This window comes from Coregonus lavaretus, assembly GCF_964263955.1.
Source record: "Coregonus lavaretus genome assembly, chromosome: 27".
Lineage (NCBI taxonomy): Eukaryota > Metazoa > Chordata > Actinopteri > Salmoniformes > Salmonidae > Coregonus > Coregonus lavaretus.
In genome coordinates this window covers 31,547,540-31,566,244 of record NC_140014.1, presented here as the reverse complement: position 1 = coordinate 31,566,244, position 18,705 = coordinate 31,547,540, and the positions used below count along the sequence as shown (strand labels likewise).

General features: G+C 42.2%; 2 protein-coding genes across 6 annotated transcripts in view; both read left to right on the top strand.

Moving 5' to 3' along the window:
- Positions 1 to 469: 469 nt before the first annotated feature.
- Positions 470 to 5,228, top strand: LOC311102830 (protein tyrosine phosphatase type IVA 2-like). The gene is made up of 7 exons (XM_084144262.1): positions 470 to 597; positions 1,138 to 1,266; positions 1,509 to 2,037; positions 2,213 to 2,305; positions 2,539 to 2,669; positions 2,840 to 2,914; positions 4,427 to 5,228. The coding sequence occupies exons 3-7, from the start codon at positions 1,942 to 1,944 to the stop codon at positions 4,536 to 4,538; spliced, it is 507 nt and encodes a 168-aa protein (XP_084000388.1). The 5' UTR covers positions 470 to 597; positions 1,138 to 1,266; positions 1,509 to 1,941; the 3' UTR covers positions 4,539 to 5,228.
- Positions 5,229 to 5,424: 196 nt separating this feature from the next.
- The window catches only part of LOC311102777 (apoptosis-stimulating of p53 protein 1-like), a 56,814-nt gene continuing 43,533 nt past the window's right edge, over positions 5,425 to 18,705 (top strand). For 4 of the 5 annotated variants that reach the window (XM_084144186.1, XM_084144184.1, XM_084144185.1 and 1 more), the window contains exons 1-3: positions 10,801 to 10,959; positions 15,460 to 15,607; positions 17,109 to 17,228. In XM_084144186.1, coding sequence (XP_084000312.1) covers positions 10,816 to 10,959; positions 15,460 to 15,607; positions 17,109 to 17,228 — 412 coding nt within the window. In that variant the 5' untranslated portion in view covers positions 10,801 to 10,815. Of the gene's footprint in view, positions 6,294 to 10,800; positions 10,960 to 15,459; positions 15,608 to 17,108; positions 17,229 to 18,705 lie in introns of those variants that run through there. The other variant, XM_084144187.1, reaches the window with a different exon arrangement.

The window sequence follows — 18,705 nt, the reverse complement described above, 5'->3', positions numbered from 1 at the left end:
GGCTGGTGGGAGAAGCTATAGGAGGACGGGCTCATTGTAATGGCTGGAATGAAATAAATGGAACGTTATCAAACACATCAAACATATGGAAACCACGTTTGACTCCGTTCCTTCATTCTATTCCAGCCATTACAATGCCTTCCTCCTATAGCTCCTCCCTCCAGTCCCCGTTGCTAAAATTGCATAACACAGAATGATGACTGAATAACCTCTATGGCAATTCATGCATCTACTAGATTTCTTGTCAAGGCAGGGTTTCTTTGTATAGTGTCTTTGCCGTCAGAATTGGGCAAACATTCAATATCCTCTATCACCATCAAGGTCTATCATTGAATTAACATGAAATAATCCAAAAAACAATGTTGTATTCTTTCTCCAAATTACTGTGTGACTCCCTCTAGTGTTGAGAACCTGAATGAAAATGCTCACTGTATTTTTTTCCAGCACACACGTTGACGTCACGTATGTCACGTGGTATAATACCAAGCAGCTAGCAAGCTAAAGCTTTTTAGCACTGCTGTCAACAAACGGATATGTTGCTTTTGTCAACCAGTCTTTCATCGAATTTTCATTGAAGACGTCAATCAACAGCTTTTTGTAAGTAACTAACTAGTTACCTACACATACTTCATGTCCTCTTGTTATTGTTTTGCCGGAATGTATTTATGTAGCTAGCCAACGTTAGCTAGCTAGTTTGATCTGCTGCGTTGCTAACGTGCTAGCTAACCTAGCTTGACTCCCAAATACTGTCGCTGGCTATGGCTAATGGCTAATTTATTAGATTAACCTCTAGTAAACTAATAACTAGCTACCCATGGTGGCTAAATGCAAGTGCTTTTGCAATAGCTACGTATATGGATATTATTGCATCATGTAATCATTACATTTACTGTATTGAATTATTCTTGCCAGAGAGAGACAGACAGTGATAGAGGGACAAAGAGAGAGAGAGAGAGAGAGCTGTAATGTTTGTAAATAAATTGTATTGTTCCTCTTCTATGAGCTGAATGAAACATTAATGGAATGTAAAATATTTATATTCAATTGTTACTGCAGTACGTTTAGGCTACACAGCATTGTTCCTAAACGTGGCTTTAATGTATAAGCTATGATTTAGCCTAATGCTTTCTTTTACAGGTCAGGAGCTCATTTTGAGCAGCAGGACCCCTAGGCTGTGCCACTGTAGAGAGAAGAATCAATGGTGTGCAGAGTTGTCACACCGCCTTGTGCACGCTGGATGAACGCAACGTTACTCAGCACACAACGGTTGGTTTGTTTCACTCATTGATTTTCTCAGTGTTATTCAACGTTAGGCTTATTTCATTATCGCAAATCAAAATTACATGAGACAGGTAATACAACGTGACATACATGAAATGGTCCAGTGCTGTATCCTATCCTACTTTGTTCTAACTGCAGCTAGTCTATTACATGTTAATTGGGCTGTGTTGCTGATAAAACCATTCCTCCCAGTGACTGTTATCTTCCTGTGAACTATATGTTTTCAGGCAGCACATTTATGGCGTTTGTGAGGGTGCGGCACTGTGGAGACTTCTGCCAGGCACAGCATCAGCACCTGTGAGCAGCCTGCAGCCAAACATATGAAGAAATACCCCACCAGAAGTCGACCAGTACTCCTGGAGAGAGAGAGGCTGATATTTCTCCAAGTATATGGCTTGGATTGAGCTAATCCGGCCACTAAACAACCACTAAATAATTCCTGAATGGGCTAGTTGGGATTTAAAATCTAAAGGGATACCCCTTTTCTTTAGTTTCCTTTTCATATTCCACTTTTTATTTACTTTTTCCCCATTCTCCATAGCCTATATCTTTCAATAACTACCGTTATACCCAATCTAGCTCCCATTTTGGAGTACTTTTCTCTACTACTGTACTGTACACCCTCTACTGGAAGACTGCCTTCTCCATCTGTCTGTCAAGATGAATCGCCCCGCCCCTGTTGAGATCTCCCATGACTGTATGAAGTTTCTGATCACCCACAATCCCACCAACACCCAGCTGGTGAAGTTCATAGAGGTACAGTATCATTGACTCCTACAAATACATGTCCCCTATGCTTTGCATTTAAATAAAGCATTGTGTTATTTGGTTTATATAGTTCTTATATGTTAAACCAGATTTGGAATTAACTGAAAAACAGAAAGTGTGTTGAATGATTACTTACTGAACTAAAATCACTTATCTATTATAGGATCTGAAGGCTTTTGGGGTGCAGACACTGGTCAGAGTGTGTGATGCCACTTACGACAAAACCCCTGTGGAGCAGGAAGGCATCACTGTTGTGGTGAGACAACCGTTCTGTTCTGCCACTATCTTAACCTGTTAGAGACCTTCAAATTTGGTTGGAGTTGATTCAGGCATTCCTGGTCCAATTGTAGTTGTATCTGCATGACATCTAGGCCTGTCCTTTTCCTAATGATGGAGGTAGCATGAAAGCATTGGGCCTATCAATTACCCTACCTAATCAATTAATCCTTTTACAGAGCCTAATACCAAGCATATGTTCTCTCTAAACAGGATTGGCCCTTTGACGATGGTTCTTCACCCCCTGAACAAGTCGTTGATGACTGGCTCAACCTCCTGAAGTGTAAATTCAGAGATGAACCCGGTTGTTGCATTGCAGTGCATTGTGTGGCAGGGTTGGGTCGGTAAGTTGTCTACATACTGTATCTTCTCCTTCCTTCGAATGTCTGCTAGCCACCAACTCAAAGCAGTGTGTAGTGAATGTGGTTATTTAGTGAAGGAGGGATATTTTATATTACACCAACTTTTCCATCTCTACAGTTCACTTGATATGATTGATATCATTTCTCCCCAGAGCCCCAGTCCTGGTAGCGTTGGCGTTGATTGAGTGTGGGATGGAGTATGAAGATGCTGTTCACTTTATAAGACAGTAAGTTATATAATAATACTAAATAATAATTTGGTGGGTGCTTATAATTTGTTCTATTTCACACATGTTCAAGTGTGTATTATACGCATGTGTGAATTGGAAATTAGTTTTTATGTATATCCCATTCTCCCTGAGACACCCTCGGAGAGTGGGGTCACGGCCAGGGATCAGACATTATTGACGGCGACCCTGGAGCAATTAGGGTTAAGTGCCTGGCTCAAGGGCACATCGACAGGTTTTTCACCTAGTTGGCTCGGGGCTTTGTACCAGCAACCTTTCGGTTACTGGCGCAACGCTTTTAACCGGTAAACTACCTGCTGCCTGCAAGTTCTCTCCATTGATCATATTTGGATATTTCAACCATTTTCATGAATACTAACAAATGAATAATAATTTGCATGAATGATCAAATCTTCTTGCTACTGTGATTTAAAAAAGGAAGATGATATACAGTACCAGTCAAAAGTTGGGACACACCTACTCATTCAAGGGTTTTTCTTTATTTTTACTATTTTCTACATTGTAGAATAATAGTGATGACATCAAAACTATGAAATAACATATATGGAATCATGTAGTAACCAAAAAAGAGTTAAACAAATCAAAATATATTTTAGAGTTTAGATTCTTCATAGTAGCCACCCTTTGCCTCGATGACAGCTTTGCACACTCTTGGCACTCTCTCAACCAGCTTCACCTGGAATGCTTTTCCAACAGTCTTGAAGGAGTTCCCACATATGCTGAGCACTTGTTGGCTGCTTTTCCTACACTCTGCGGTCCAACTCATCCCAAACCATCTCAATTGGGTTGAGGTCGGGTGATTGTGGAGGCCAGGTCATCTGATGCAGCACTCCATCACTCTCCTTCTTGGTCAAATAGCCCTTACACAGCCTGGAGATGTGTTGGGTCATTGTCCTGTTGAAAAACAAATGATAGTCCCACTAAGCGCAAACCAGATGGGATGGCGTATCGCTGCAGAATGCTGTGGTAGCCATGCTGGTTAAGTGTGCCTTGAATTCTAAATAAATCACTGACAGTGTCACCAGCAAAGCACTCCCACACCATCACACGTCCTCCTCCATGCTTCACGGTGAGAACCACACATGCGGAGATCATCCGTTCACCTACTCTGTGTCTCACAAAGACACCGCGGTTGGAACCAAAAATCTCAAATTTGGACTCATCAGACAAAAGGACAGATTTCCACCGGTCAAAATATATTTTGATTTGTTTAACACTTTTTTGGTTATTACATGATTCCATATGTTATTTCATAGTTTGATGTCTTCACTATTATTCTACAATGTAGAAAATAGTAAAAATAAAGAAAAACCCTTGAATGAGTAGGTGTGTCCAAACCTTTGACTGGTACTGTAAGTTATGATGAGGTGATTCCTGAATACGTCTTTCAATTTAAAATGCCATCAAAATGCCAAGTCATCAAAACTATCAGAAATCATCAAAATGGTTGCCATCAAAATGCTGTCATTTTGTCCATGTTTCTTCTCTCAGAAAGAGACGTGGAGCCTTCAACTCGAAACAACTAATGTACCTCGAAAACTACAAGCCCAAGATGCGTCTCCGCTTCAAAGATGCTAATGGACAAAATTGCTGCATTCAGTAAGAAGATGAGCGGTATTGTCAAGATTTACTCAACAAAGAAACTGACTACTATAAGAAAAGTTTTTGATTATACTCAAATAATGAAAAAATATACTCAAGAAAGGAAAAAAATAGTTATTGCTTACCAGTTTAAATAGTAACATTTAATTTGATCAAAGTAAACAATGTGAAAAGACCAGCTAGAGATTCATCTCAGAGTTGTTAGCGCTGCTGTTTTCCTCAACTACTGTAGTGATTCATTAAAGCAAGATGTTTAAAATTGTTCCTTGTTAGTGGTATGAGCATGTATGAGTTGTGCAAAGGCTACAATCTATTTGTCTGTTTAACAGCCTTTGTTAGTTTTTTTCCCAAAAATTATCATCAAGGATGAGCACAAATATGCATAAATACTGTATTTACCTGGTATTTTCAACGAAATTGTGTGGTAGAAATGAATTATAACTTATCTCAACATATTTGGGTAGCTGCCTGGTACCAAGTCGGGATTACTTTATTTTAATGACTATTACCGTGGTATTACAATTTACCATGTAATTTCAGAGTAAATACCTTAATTTTATTTAAGTAAGTTTTTGTGCAGTAAATAAGAGTGTTACGTGATCATGTTTTGGATTATGAGCACCACCACTACAATATGTAGGCCTACACACATTAGAAAACCTCAATAAATAAATGAAGTTAATACAATTCATTTGATGAATCAATGTTTCTTTTTTTGTCAGACCTGAACGATCCAATCAATTGTTTCCCCTCCCTTGCAACTAACCGTGTTTAGATACAACTCCAGCAACTAATTTCACAGTATGGGCACAAGATGACACTGACGTTCCATTTAAAACTGCATCATCCTTTTGAAACAGCTCTCATGAGAACAAACTTGGCTTAGATGTGTTAAAACAACTGGACAGTAGGAAGAATGCTCTGGTAGCCTATTTTATTAGATTGATCAGTATTATTTTGAATATAGTTCTAGGTAAGAATATAATTATCAGAAAATAGAACAGTAGAACTACAGTCGGAGTGTTTCCTCTATGTGAAACATGCCTGTCATGACGTTTGTAGCTGCCGTTGGAAAGTGAGTTGCATTATCTTGTGAATTAAAAACAGTTCGCTGTTCTATTTTGATTTAGCTTGTCAAATAAACGAGGACGAGACCAGGGGCTGATAATAACTACATAGATTTTGCGCCGACCGTCATAGGCTTGAAAGTCAAAGTAACATTGTTGCGGTTGGAATGGATTTGACGTCACGTTGTTTTCTTGATATGAAGCATACTTCAGAGCGTTTGGGTAAAACATTTTCTGTACTATCTCACGGATAACCATATAAGAGCAGGCATCTTTGCTAAAACAGCATTTTAGCGGACTTGTCCTGTCCTTGGATTATCCTATTTATTCGAGCGCGCGGGCGGTCGAACCCTCTAAAGGCAATCGGCGAATTATTTGTGGTGTGAACTTTCAGTCGCTGTCATTACAGCGTAAAGCTCAGCAGCAAATTCACTGAAACAACATGCCTCCCAACTACGCTGTGTGATGTTCTGTGACTATTGGGTGCCGTGACCTACTTCGCCCTCAGCGTCTAGTTATGTCTGCATCGCTGTGGGACCAAGTATCGTTACTTTAGGACCATTAAATCAGATTCTGCAGAGGGACGCACTCTACCATACCGACCAGTTATTTGGACCAGAGAGAGAGTGTTTCTCCAAGAGATTGGCTGGGATAAACATATTACTTGACTGACTGCAGTCATGATGCCGGTAAGTAAATTTAAAAAAATCGGATAGTTTTAGAAGTCTTGGAAATAGATATTGTGGATAGAATGAATAGATGCCTGTGGATAGCTTCGAGCAAATGAGCTCCTGTATAAAAAAACAACAACAACAAAAACGATGTTAAGATTAATAGAATTTAGATATGGATTTTGAGTGCAAAATTGAGTGGTGGGTGAGCTACAGTACTCGCATCAACGAGAGAGAGAGATGAATATGAAGCAGATATTTAGGGTAGCCTATGGAAGATCCCCACACAACAGTGCCCGGCGATACTGGTGGTCACCCACCAAGTGACGCACATTCACGATGACCTGTAACCTCCCTGTCAGTGTCAGTCCACCAGTAGCTGATGTCAGTGTAGGAAAGTACACACACACCCGGCTCCAACATGGATCTCCTCATGCCTGTTAACTGGCTTTTGCTCATTGTCCTATTTTTGACTTCTATAATTAGCGAGGCAGTGCAGTGGGTTGAAAGTTAAGAAATTCATAACTGCTTTATTCAAATAAAATAAAATTTTATTTGCCACATGCGCCGAATACAACAGGTTTAGACCTTACAGTGAAATGCTTACTTACAAGCCCTTAACCAACAATGCCGTTTTTAAGAAAAAAAAAAAAAAAGTGTTAAGTAGAAAATAGAAAATAGCAAATAATTAAAGAGCAGCAGTAAAATAAACTAACAGTAGGGAGGCTATATACATGGGGTACCGGTACAGATGTGTGGGGGCACCGATTAGTTGAGGTAATTGAGGTAATATGTACATGTGAGTAGAGTTAAAGTGACTATGCATAGATAATAAACAGAGTAGCAGCAGCGTAAAAAAAAGGGGGGGGGGGGGGGGCAATGCAAATAGCCAGGGTAGCCATGATTAGCTGTTCAGGAGTCTTATGGCTTGGGGGTAGAAGCTGTTAAGAAGCCTTTTGGACATAGACTTGGTGCTCCGGTACCGCTTGCCGTGCGGTAGCAGAGAGAACAGTCTATGACTAGGGTGGATGGAGTCTTTGACAATTTTTAGGGCCTTCCTCTGGCACCGCCTGGTATAGAGGTCCTTGTTCTCAACTGGCTTACCTGGTTAAATAAAGGTGAAATAAAAAAAAGTAAAAAAAATGTCAGGAAGCTTGGCCCCAGTGATGTATTGGGCCGTACGCACTACCCTCTGTAGTGCCTTGCGGTCGGAGGCCGAGCAGTTGCCATACCAGGCGGTGATGCAACCAGTCAGGATGATCTCGATGGTGCAGCTGTATAACTTTTTGAGGATCTGAGGACCCATGCCAAATCTTTTCAGTCTCCTGAGGGGGAATAGGCTTTGTCGTGCCCTCTTCATGACTGTCTTGGTGTGTTTGGACCATGATAGTTTGTTGGTGATGTGGACACCAAGGAACTTGAAGCTCTCAACCTGTTCCACTACAGCCCTGTTGATGAGAATGGGGGCGTGCTCAGTCCTCTTTTTTTCTTCTTCCTGTAGTCCACAATCATCTCCTTTATCTTGATCACGTTGAGGGAGAGGTTGTTATCCTGGCACCACATGGCCAGGTCTCTGACCTCCTCCATATAGGCTGTCTCATCGCTGTTGGTGATCAGGCCTACCACTGTTGTGTCGTCGGCAAACTTAATGATGCTGTTGGAGTCGTGCCTGGCCATGTAGTCATAGGTGAACAGGGAGTACAGGAGGGGACTGAGCACGCACCCCTGAGGGGCCCCAGTGTTGAGGATCAGCGTGGCAGATGTGTTGTTACCTACCCTTACCACCTGGGGGTGGCCCGTCAGGAAGTCCAGGATCCAGTTGCAGAGGGAGGTGTTTAGTCCCAGGCTCCTTAGCTTAGTGATGAGCTTTGAGGGCACTATGGTGTTGAACGCTGAGCTGTAGTCAATGAATAGCATTCTCACATAGGTGTTCCTCTTGTCCAGGTGGGAAAGGGCAGTGTGGAATGCTAATGAATGGAACATCACATTAATTAGCATATAGTCTAGTACGCCAGGTTTTACGAGCCAAAGATCAAATTCAGAGCCCTCTATTCACTTGGCTCGGACCAAGTGGAGTTAACTGACTGATATTGATTGTGAGCCATTTTGTACTCTCCCATCTCATGACTTGACCAGTAGCTAGTTTTAGGCTTACAAAGACTTAGCCTGTTTAATTTACTGACTTACTGTTGTTGTTATAGTGAGAGTCCTCCTCCTCCTCCTCCTCCTCCTCCTTGGTCATATCAGGGGACAGTCTAAAAAATGTATCATCCTCCTCAGCTCTCATTAGTGTAAGTGAAGCCTGACATCACTGTGTAGTCAAGCTGCTGTTGTTGTTTTGAATCCCGCCATGCCATGTGCCATTTGTATTGATGTGTCTCTCTGTGTTAGGGTCAATTACGTTTCAATTCAGTCAGTTCAGGGAAGTAAAGTGAAATTCCCATTCCAACAGAGGAAAATTGGATTTTGAATTGGAATTTCAGTTTACTTCCTGAACTGACAGGGTCCCATCACATCTCAGAGAAAGCTATAAATCTGAACCAAAACATACAGGGAAAACGAAACCTCCCATTCAACCTCTTGCCTTTATGGTAAACACTCACCCCAGTCCCCTGTCTATGTACTAACCCACTGGGCATGTATGTCAGCAGTGTGAATGGGAGGCTGTCAGCTCCATTGAATAGACTTAAGGATGGAGAGCAGTGTTTACAGCCATGTCCTGTGTTTAACTTCCACAATCTCTGGAAGAACAGGACTGTAGCTCTTTTAGGGGTGCCAGGCAAGCGCGTTTCCCCGGACACAGTGGTTGCTATGGACACTTTATTGACTGTTCTGTGCTGCACAGGGGAGCCAGCCAGCCAGGACACTAAATCAGGTGTCGGTTGGTCCGGGTCGGTCAACAGTGTGTCTGGCTCTGAAACCTGCATTCTGGTTTCTTATCTCTGTTGTCTGTCCTGGAAGTATGGGCCCTGGTTAAAAGTAGTGCACTATATAGGGAATATGGTACCACTTGGGAGGCACATTATGTCTTCCACCCAACAGACACGTTGCAAATCCATTCACTGATTAAGAGATACTGTATCTGAAAATCTCTTTAAAGATTTGTATTCCTGTTGCTCAGTTGATAGAGCATGGCGTTTGCAACGCCAGGGTTGTGGGTTCGATTCCCACGGGGGGCCAGTATAAAAAATAAAAAAAATGTATTCACTAACTGTAAGTCGCTCTGGATAAGAGCGTCTGCTAAATGACTAAAATGTAAATGTAAATGTTAATGTGGTTCGTTCGATGCCTCAGGGGTATTCCTTTTAAAGGGAGCTTAAAATACAATTTGTTTATAAACATCTTGCCCCATAGGACTGCTTCTGAGTCAGAAGTGGATATAGGGGGGTTGTACACACACACACACACACACAGAGAGAGAGAGAGGACTGTCTCTCTCTCTCTCTGTCTGCCTGGTAGATGAGGTCTGAGTAACAAGGTAAACTATATGTCACAGGGCTCTCTTTCCAGGCAGTGGCTCACCAGTTAGCCCAGCTCCAGGCCCACTGCGACAGCGCCTGCTTTGTGTCCTCAGATGTATTATTGACAAGGCTCGGGGTGTTGCTGGCACAACCGTTAGATTTGGGCTTCATTGGAATCAGTCAGCACAGATCCATCTCGCCACTCCTCAGAAAATCAAGTGAATGGGAAAATAGGAAGACCACATGAGATGGGATGGCATCATTTGTTTTCTACAATGGAATAATTTCCTATCAGCCTCTCTGAATGTTATTTCTCCTATCAGCAGGCTTTAGTTGTGTGTGTTGCTAGGTTGTTTCTGTTTTGAATGGTACAGATGTGGGATCTTAACTTAATCTGTTTCTCACAGCAGTAAATAATCCTGCAGCAACAGGAAATGTGATTTATTTTATGGATTACAATTCATATACATTTTTGTTGGGGTTGATACATTTTTATTTAGGACCAATCCAGTCTGACATTTTAAAGTAAAAATTACAAACTTTAGAGGCCTTTTAAAATCTTGAATACACTACAAGTTTGTATTTCCTGGAAATGTCCTGCAACAACAGGGTGATCAAATTAAGATCCTACACCTGTAGTTTGAACAGTAAGTGTGTGTGTCTGTGTGTTGTTTAGCTGGATGTTTATGTGCCCGTGGTCAGTTTGTGTCCTGTTCCTCCTATAGGTGCCCTGTCACAGTGACATTCTGGTCTGCTTAGTGTCACCAGGCGCCTCTTATCTCTCTCTGCCTCACAGCTGTCCCTGTTCCTTGGGAATCTAATTCTGAAGAGGGGTGGCCTCATGATGTTACCCCTGGCCTGACCCTGGGCCTGGCTCTGGCTGCATTTACCAGCACACACACCCCCACCCTGGCTACCTTCCTCACGTTCACTCACTGACACCCCACCCTTACCCTTCTACCGCCTGGTGTCACACACACACTTGGAGACACGCGCACACAAACAGACAAGCAGTGAGTGAGTCTCTCAGCCCTGCCTGCCCTCCTGTCTGTCTGTGAAAATCCTCTCCCTCCAGCTCTATGAAGAGGTTCTTCAGCATGGTGCTGCACAGCCTGGTCAGTGCGACCAAGGACAAGGCCTGGCTCCACCAGAGGGTCCGTCCCGGGCCGCAGCCACAGAAGAAAGAGAACAGGAAGGCACAGGTGCCACGGAGGGCGGCTAAGGTGAACAGACGGACGGACGGACAGACAGGGCTATAGCTGTAGCACGGGACTGACTGGAGCCTGACTGGGAGGTGGGCGCTGCCGCTGCCGCTGTCCTGCCACTGTCCTGTCCTGTCCTTTCCAGCTTTGACTCTGACTGCCCTTATGTGCTGCTGCTTAAAATAGCAAAAGGCATCCAGAGCTGTCTAGGAATCATTTTGGGAAGCTGGAGAGTGTGATTGTATGTTTTTAAGGAGTTATGTGTTTGCGCAAGTTTAAGAGTTTGGTGGGCTGTTGATTTTTTGTTGGTGAATGAGTGTAGTTCGGGTGAGGAGACAGGGAAGGCACAGTATGTATGTGGTTGAGGACAATGTTTCTGGTGCATATGAATGCATATTGTCTCATGTTGTACTGTAGGCAGGTGTGGTGTCTTTTTGTAGATTTGAAAAGTTACCTGACTGTGTGGGATTTTGTTATGAATGTTAACATGTTACAGAACTACATTACGTGTTTTCATGTAGTAGGCTGTTCAGTGTGACTGAGTGTTTAATACTGTTAGGGAGAGGTAGGTTTAGCCACTCTCTGGTTTCTGACCTTTCATTGAGCGGTAACAGCAGCTCTGAGCAGATTAAGGGACGTAGGACAGAGGAGATCAGAAGATGCATGCTCACAAATTGTTGCTTTTTGGCAACAAAATCTTTAACAGTGATGATGAATTCAGGACTGGTTTGGGTTTTATGAATCTTGTTGGTTTGTTTTTGTTTGATTCTAAGCAGCCCCTATATAGTCGGCTACAGGCCAACCCCTAGGGTGAATGAAAATACATGATCCTTTTCCCTCACAGTGAGGGGACAAGAACCTTCCCTTCCTGGATTTGTTTTAGCTCGCTCTCTCCTGGTGTATGTTTTCATTTGTCACCCTGTGGACACACACACATGTTTACAACCACCATAATCAGATTATTATAGCTCGCTCTGGGTTGTGATCTGAGCCTTACAGAATTCCTCCTCTACGTCCTTGCATGTGGCAGTGAGAGATTACCTTACATCTTGGACGGGGCGTGCGGCTCCGTTTCAGGGCTTGTCTTGGTCGGTGTGTCTGTGGTTTAGACATGTTTATGGGGCTGGGTTGAGCCTTCCGCAGAGGGCTCAGGGGCTTATACAGGCCAAGGGACCAGTGTCAGGCAGCTGTTGGGCATAAATACCTCTGTCTATTACTATCCTAGTGGAAGATTCTGCTGGACAGGGAGGAAGGGGTGGTGACATTAAGAGAGACACATTTTTTGATTCTGCAACCCAAATTTGCAGATTAAACCCAAATTTGCAGATTAACCCACATTTCCGTTTACAACAGATTGTCAATCTGGAAATGATGATGTCACCGCCTAGTTTAACAGTCCTATTTATAAATGTTTATGTAAAAAGCCCCATGAGCACCAACGTGAAATTCATAGGAGCATGTCAAATGTGGTGTCAAATGAAGCTAAGAGTCTCTTTATATTTCTTATAGAAATTAAAGCATATATACATTTTTCAACCATTTTCCATCCCAAAAATTTGGAATAAACAAAGGCTTTGATTTCTTGTCAAACAGATGGAAAGGGATTCTTACAAAACATCTACCAGAAAAAGTCTTAAAAGGTATTAGAAATACATAAAAACACAATAATGTTGAAGTAAAGACCCCTGCCAACTGATATCAACTCTTATATTTAGTTTAGGAAAAATGTTTCTGCCTTCTGTAAATTTAAGAAACATTGCCTTGTGCCTTGAAATTCTATTACCAAAAACACTCACACACACACACACTGTGACAAGGCACCTATTCATGGGTTGCACGTTACGTCACAATATTGTTTTGAACATTCGTTTTATGAGTGATGCCCAAACTGAGCATTCTACTCAATATATCCTCATTGGGTGCTGATGAAGATTTGGTTTAAAGTTTATTACTGTGGCTTGAAAAAATATGGCAAATAATTAGTTGGAAAATCTTTTGTCACAATTTTGATGTCGCCAGATTGACTTTAGATGCAGTATAACATTAGCTAGCTAGCTAAGATTGAGGGGAGACCTCCAGATTTTAGCTAGCAATTTTTGACTAATTTTGCTAGCTAATGACAACATTGCCATTTGTCTAAAGTAAATTTGACAACATGATGATAATGGCAAAGTTGTTCCTTACTAAATATGTGCCAACTTTAGCAATGTCATCGTCTCCCAAGCCCCAACTATGTAATTTAGATGACACAGTCATTAGCCCTGGTTCAAAGTCATTAGTCCCCGTTCTACCTTTGAGCATCAATATGGCTGCGGTGTCTTTAGAGCGTTGATAACAATGGCACCGACGCGACCGAGTGACGGAGGAGCAACCAATGAATAGGAGGAACAGGACACTCACTGACCACGGACACATAAACATCCAGCTAAACAATACACACACCAAATCACTGTCTTACTCTAAGAGTGTTGTCTTGGCAGTCTGCCTGTAATATCTTTGCGCTTGTAATATCTCTCCTCTAATGTTTATCGCTCAGCTATGTCGTCAATAGTCTCTCCCTCTTGACTGCCTCTGACTTTGGGGCAAAGCATCTGATGGAAATGTATTTAGGCTAGAGGGCAGCCAGAGCTAAGGGGACATTTCCTCTAATACAAGAGCTTTCCTCTCTGGGTTGCATTAACATTTCTGGCATATGGATGTTGTATAGTTGCTAATCCGATATTACCAGTAGTCTGATCCCAGTCAGTAGCTTGATCCCAGGCATGTACAGTGGGGAGAACAAGTATTTGATACACTGCCGATTTTGCAGGTTTTCCTACTTACAAAGCATGTAGAGGTCTGTAATTTTTTACATAGGTACACTTCAACTGTGAGAGACGGAATCTAAAACAAAAATCCAGAAAATCACATTGTATGATTTATAAGTAATTAATTAGCATTTTATTGCATGACATAAGTATTTGATCACCTACCAACCAGTAAGAATTCCGGCTCTCACAGACCTGTTAGTTTTTCTTTAAGAAGCCCTCCTGTTCTCCACTCATTACCTGTATTAACTGCACCTGTTTGAACTCGTTACCTGTATAAAAGACACCTGTCCACACACTCAATCAAACAGACTCCAACCTCTCCAAAATGGCCAAGACCAGAGAGCTGTGTAAGGACATCAGGGATAAAATTGTAGTCCTGCACAAGGCTGGGATGGGCTACAGGACAATAGGCAAGAAGCTTGGTGAGAAGGCAACAACTGTTAGCGCAATTATTAGAAAATGGAAGAAGTTCAAGATGACGGTCAATCACCCTCGGTCTGGGGCTCCATGCAAGATCTCACCTCGTGGGGCATCAATGATCATGAGGAAGGTGAGGGATCAGCCCAGAACTACACGGCAGGACCTGGTCAATGACCTGAAGAGAGCTGGGACCACAGCCTCAAAGAAAACCATTAGTAACACACTACGCCGTCATGGATTAAAATCCTGCAGCGCACGCAAGGTCCCCCTGCTCAAGCCAGCGCATGTCCAGGCCCGTCTGAAGTTTGCCAATGACCATCTGGATGATCCAGAGGAGGAATGGGAGAAGGTCATGTGGTCAGATGAGACAAAAATAGAGCTTTTTGGTCTAAACTCCACTCGCCGTGTTTGGAGGAAGAAGAAGGATGAGTACAACCCCAAGAACACCATCCCAACCGTGAAGCATGGAGGTGGAAACATCATTCTTTGGGGATGCTTTTCTGCAAAGGGGACAAGACGACTGCACCGTATTGAGGGGAGGATGGATGGGGCCATGTATCACGAGATCTTGGCCAACAACCACCTTCCCTCAGTAAGAGCATTGAAGATGGGTCGTGGCAGGGTCTTCCACCATGACAACGACCCAAAACACACAGCCAGGGCAACTAAGGAGTGGCTCCATAAGAAGCATCTCAAGGTCCTGGAGTGACCTAGCCAGTCTCCAGACCTGAACCCAATAGAAAATCTTTGGAGGGAGCTGAAAGTCCGTATTGCCCAGCGACAGCCCCGAAACCTGAAGGATCTGGAGAAGGTCTATATGGAGGAGTGGGCCAAAATCCCTGCTGCAGTGTGTGCAAACCTGGTCAAGACCTACAGGAAACGTATGATCTCTGTAATTGCAAACAAAGGTTTCTGTACCAAATATTAAGTTCTGCTTTTCTGATGTATCAAATACTTATGTCATGCAATAAAATGCAAATTAATTACTTAAAAATCATACAATGTGATTTTCTGGATTTTTGATAGATTAGATTAGATTCCGTCTCTCACAGTTGAAATGTACCTATGATAAAAATTACAGACCTCTACATGCTTTGTAAGTAGGAAAACTTGCAAAATCGGCAGTGTATCAAATACTTGTTCTCCCCACTGTATGTGCTGTAACCAACTCCTCATGCATGACTACGATAGAAGAGTTTGCTAGGGCATATACAGAATGTGACCAGGCTATACCTTGTCAGAGATGTATAGTATGTTTGACAAGCTATATCTCTATGTCTCCCTTCTGTAGATGATCTTGACGGTGTACCTGAGCGACAGCCAGCAAATGCTGACAGAGGTGCCCATCACCCTAGAGACGACCTGTAAAGACGTGGTGGAGTTCTGTAAGGAGGCCAGAGAGAGTGGCTGTCACCTGGCTGAGGTCTGGAAGGGCAACGGTAAGTGACACTTTCACCTTTAATCTCTGACTTTAAACCTCACCTTCAACCGCTAACCTTTGGGTTTAAGTCACTGGTTTAATGGTTCACTGACCGACTGGTGTTGAGATTTTGTCACAGGCTCTAAAAGCACTTAGCAAAGTGACAAGTTGAAAATCTTAGCACTATTTTATAATTTTCCTCTGCTTCATTACTTTCTTACGAACCTTTTAGTGATTTCCTCCAAGTTTTAGATGAATCTATTTAACTGAATGTCTTGATATATACGGGCAAACAGACATCATTGCCAGCCAGCCATCATTGAGATCTCTTACTTGGGTAATGACCCACTCCCCTCCCTGAACAAATGTTTTCTATGGCCCAGCTCCCTCCCTCAGGCAGCATGCAGGGATTTATCTGCCATTGAAATCCTTGGGCGGGCCAAACAAGTGTAAATACATTTTGGGGATGGAAAAACGCTTTCAGTGTAAACTTAAACAACTAATTCCATATATAAAGTATGTAGAAAAGATAATGGACCTATATATATTTTTTAATAATATAATCTTTGAGAACTAACAGTCACCAAAATAAAAGCTTGACAGTCAGGGAGAATAGGAAATTCCAAAAACGATGAATTTAGTAGTATTGATTTTGTTATTATGTTTGAGCAAAATAACACAGTATTAGCCATGGCAAATGCATAGAATTGCAGGAAATTTGCTTTGAAACTGAAACAATTTCTCACAACTCCATGGAGATATTTGTAAAATTGCAGGAAATTGGCTTAAATATTAAAAGATTTCTCTACCCCGCCACGTCCACCACCTAAGCCCTTTTTTGATCCAGAAGGAACCCTGGCCTGTACATCCCAGACCCAGAAAGACAGTGACGCAGGGGAGAAAGTGGGTCAGGATGTTGACTTGAATTTGATTGTGTTCTAGTAATTCTATTTCAATGATTTCACAGGTGAGGGAAAATACAGTAACTAGCTATCGGCAAGGTTGGCCTGACTGTCATGGGTTCTTTTCTCGTCATCACGACACAATACAGTGATTCAGTGCCAGAGTTTAGCCATGGGGGCTTATGTCGTTTATCCATTCTATTAATAGAAAGTACTTAGTTAATCTCTTATGATGATCAGGGCTGAGGGGCAATCAACTCATCTCAGTGCTAAAGGCGTCACTACAGACCCTGGTTCGATTCCAGGCTGTATCACAATCCGACCGTGATTGGGAGTCCCATAGGGCGGTGTGCAATTGGCCCAGCGTCGTCCGGGTTTGGCCGGGGTAGGCCGTCATTGTAAATAAGAATTTGGTCTTAACTGACTTGCCTAGTTAAATAAAAAAATATTTACAAAAAACCCCCCACCATATCACTTTAGAATCCGCAATAGATAATCACCCAAGTCCATGTATCTAACAATAACTGTTTTCTTCTCCCTCACAGAGAGGGTGATCCCCTTATTAGTATTGTATATAATGTAACTATATTATAACTCTGTTCTCCTTGTCCTCCACAGAGAGGGTGATCCCCTTTGACCACCTGATGTATGAGCACCTGCAGAAGTGGGGTCCCAGGAGGATGGAGGTCAGGTTCTACCTGAGACACGAAGACTCCCCCTCAGAGAGCAGCGACCAGGGTGGGTGACTTGGCCTCGGTAGACCTTGCCTGGAACCAGATCTGTTTGTGCTCTTGCAAACTCCATTGCTGTCTCTAACCAGGTTTCCATCCAACCTTTTTATGCGAGTAAAGTCGGATAAAAAAATTTCATGACAGGCCTGATGGAAACAGAACATTTGTCGGTAAACTTTCTAAATGTCGACAGAACAAAAGATGCTAGAAAAGGTGGGATCTTTTTGTGTCTGTAAAATTAATTATGCTGTAAATGTTGGTGGAAACGCTTATGTGCAAATATTGATATAATAACCATCATATCGAAGTAAACTTGGAGTCACGCGATAACATGTTGTGTGGTCCTCCCACTATGGTCCTCCCACTAAGGTATAATGAACTTCACAGGATTGTGAAAGTGCACGGTGATGAGTTTAATGCTCTTTTCCAATAAATATTGAGTGTCTTATTCTGGTGACATGATCATCGATGCTTGGCTGCCGTTTGACAAATAAAAATATTCTAGCTTTTGTCCATAATTTAGGCTATACCCGCACTATACAGCTAGCGGGCTATACGCTACATCGGCAGGATAGAACAGCTGACTCCGGTAAGACAAGGGGTGGCGGTCTGTGTATATTTGTAAACAGCTGGTGCACAAAATCAAATACTAAGGAAGTCTCGAGGTTCTGCTCGCCTGAGGTAGAGTATCTTATGATAAGCTGTAGACCACACTATTTACCAAGAGAGTTTTCATCTATATTTTTCATAGCTGTCTATTTACCACCACAAACCAATGCTGGCATTAAGATTGCACTGAATGAGTTGTATAAGGCCATAAATCAACAGGAAAACGCTCATCCAGATGCAGTGCTCCTAGTGGCCGGGGACTTTAATGCAGGGAAACTTAAATCCGTTCTACCTAATTTCTACCAGCATGTTAAATGTGCAACCAGAGGAAAAAAAACTCTAGACCACCTTTACTCCCACATGTACATATTACTTCAACTACCTCAACTAGCCGGTGCCCCCGCACATTGACTCTGCACCGGTACCCCCCTGTATATATAGCCTCCCTACTGTTATTTTATTTTACTTCTGCTCTTTTTTTTCTCAACACTTTTTTTGTTGTTGTTTTATTTATTTTTTAAATAAATGCACTGTTGGTTAAGGGGTGTAAGTAAGCATTTCACTGTAATGTCTGCACCTGTTGTATTCGGCGCATGTGACCAATAAAATTTGATTTGATTTGATCTGTGAGCGGTTGTCTAGAGTGCACGTGCCAATACCAGAGTGGGCACACTCGCTATATAACGCAACATTTTATGTGAGAAAATCCATCACTAGAGTTGATAATGTGATGGAAACCCATTTAACTTGTATTTTTTATTCCGTACATGGGAATTTAACAGCAAAATATTTTTATCTGCAACAAGTCAATTTGATGGAAACACATCTCTGGTGGAAACACATCTCTATTGTTTTTATTCAGATTTTTTAATATT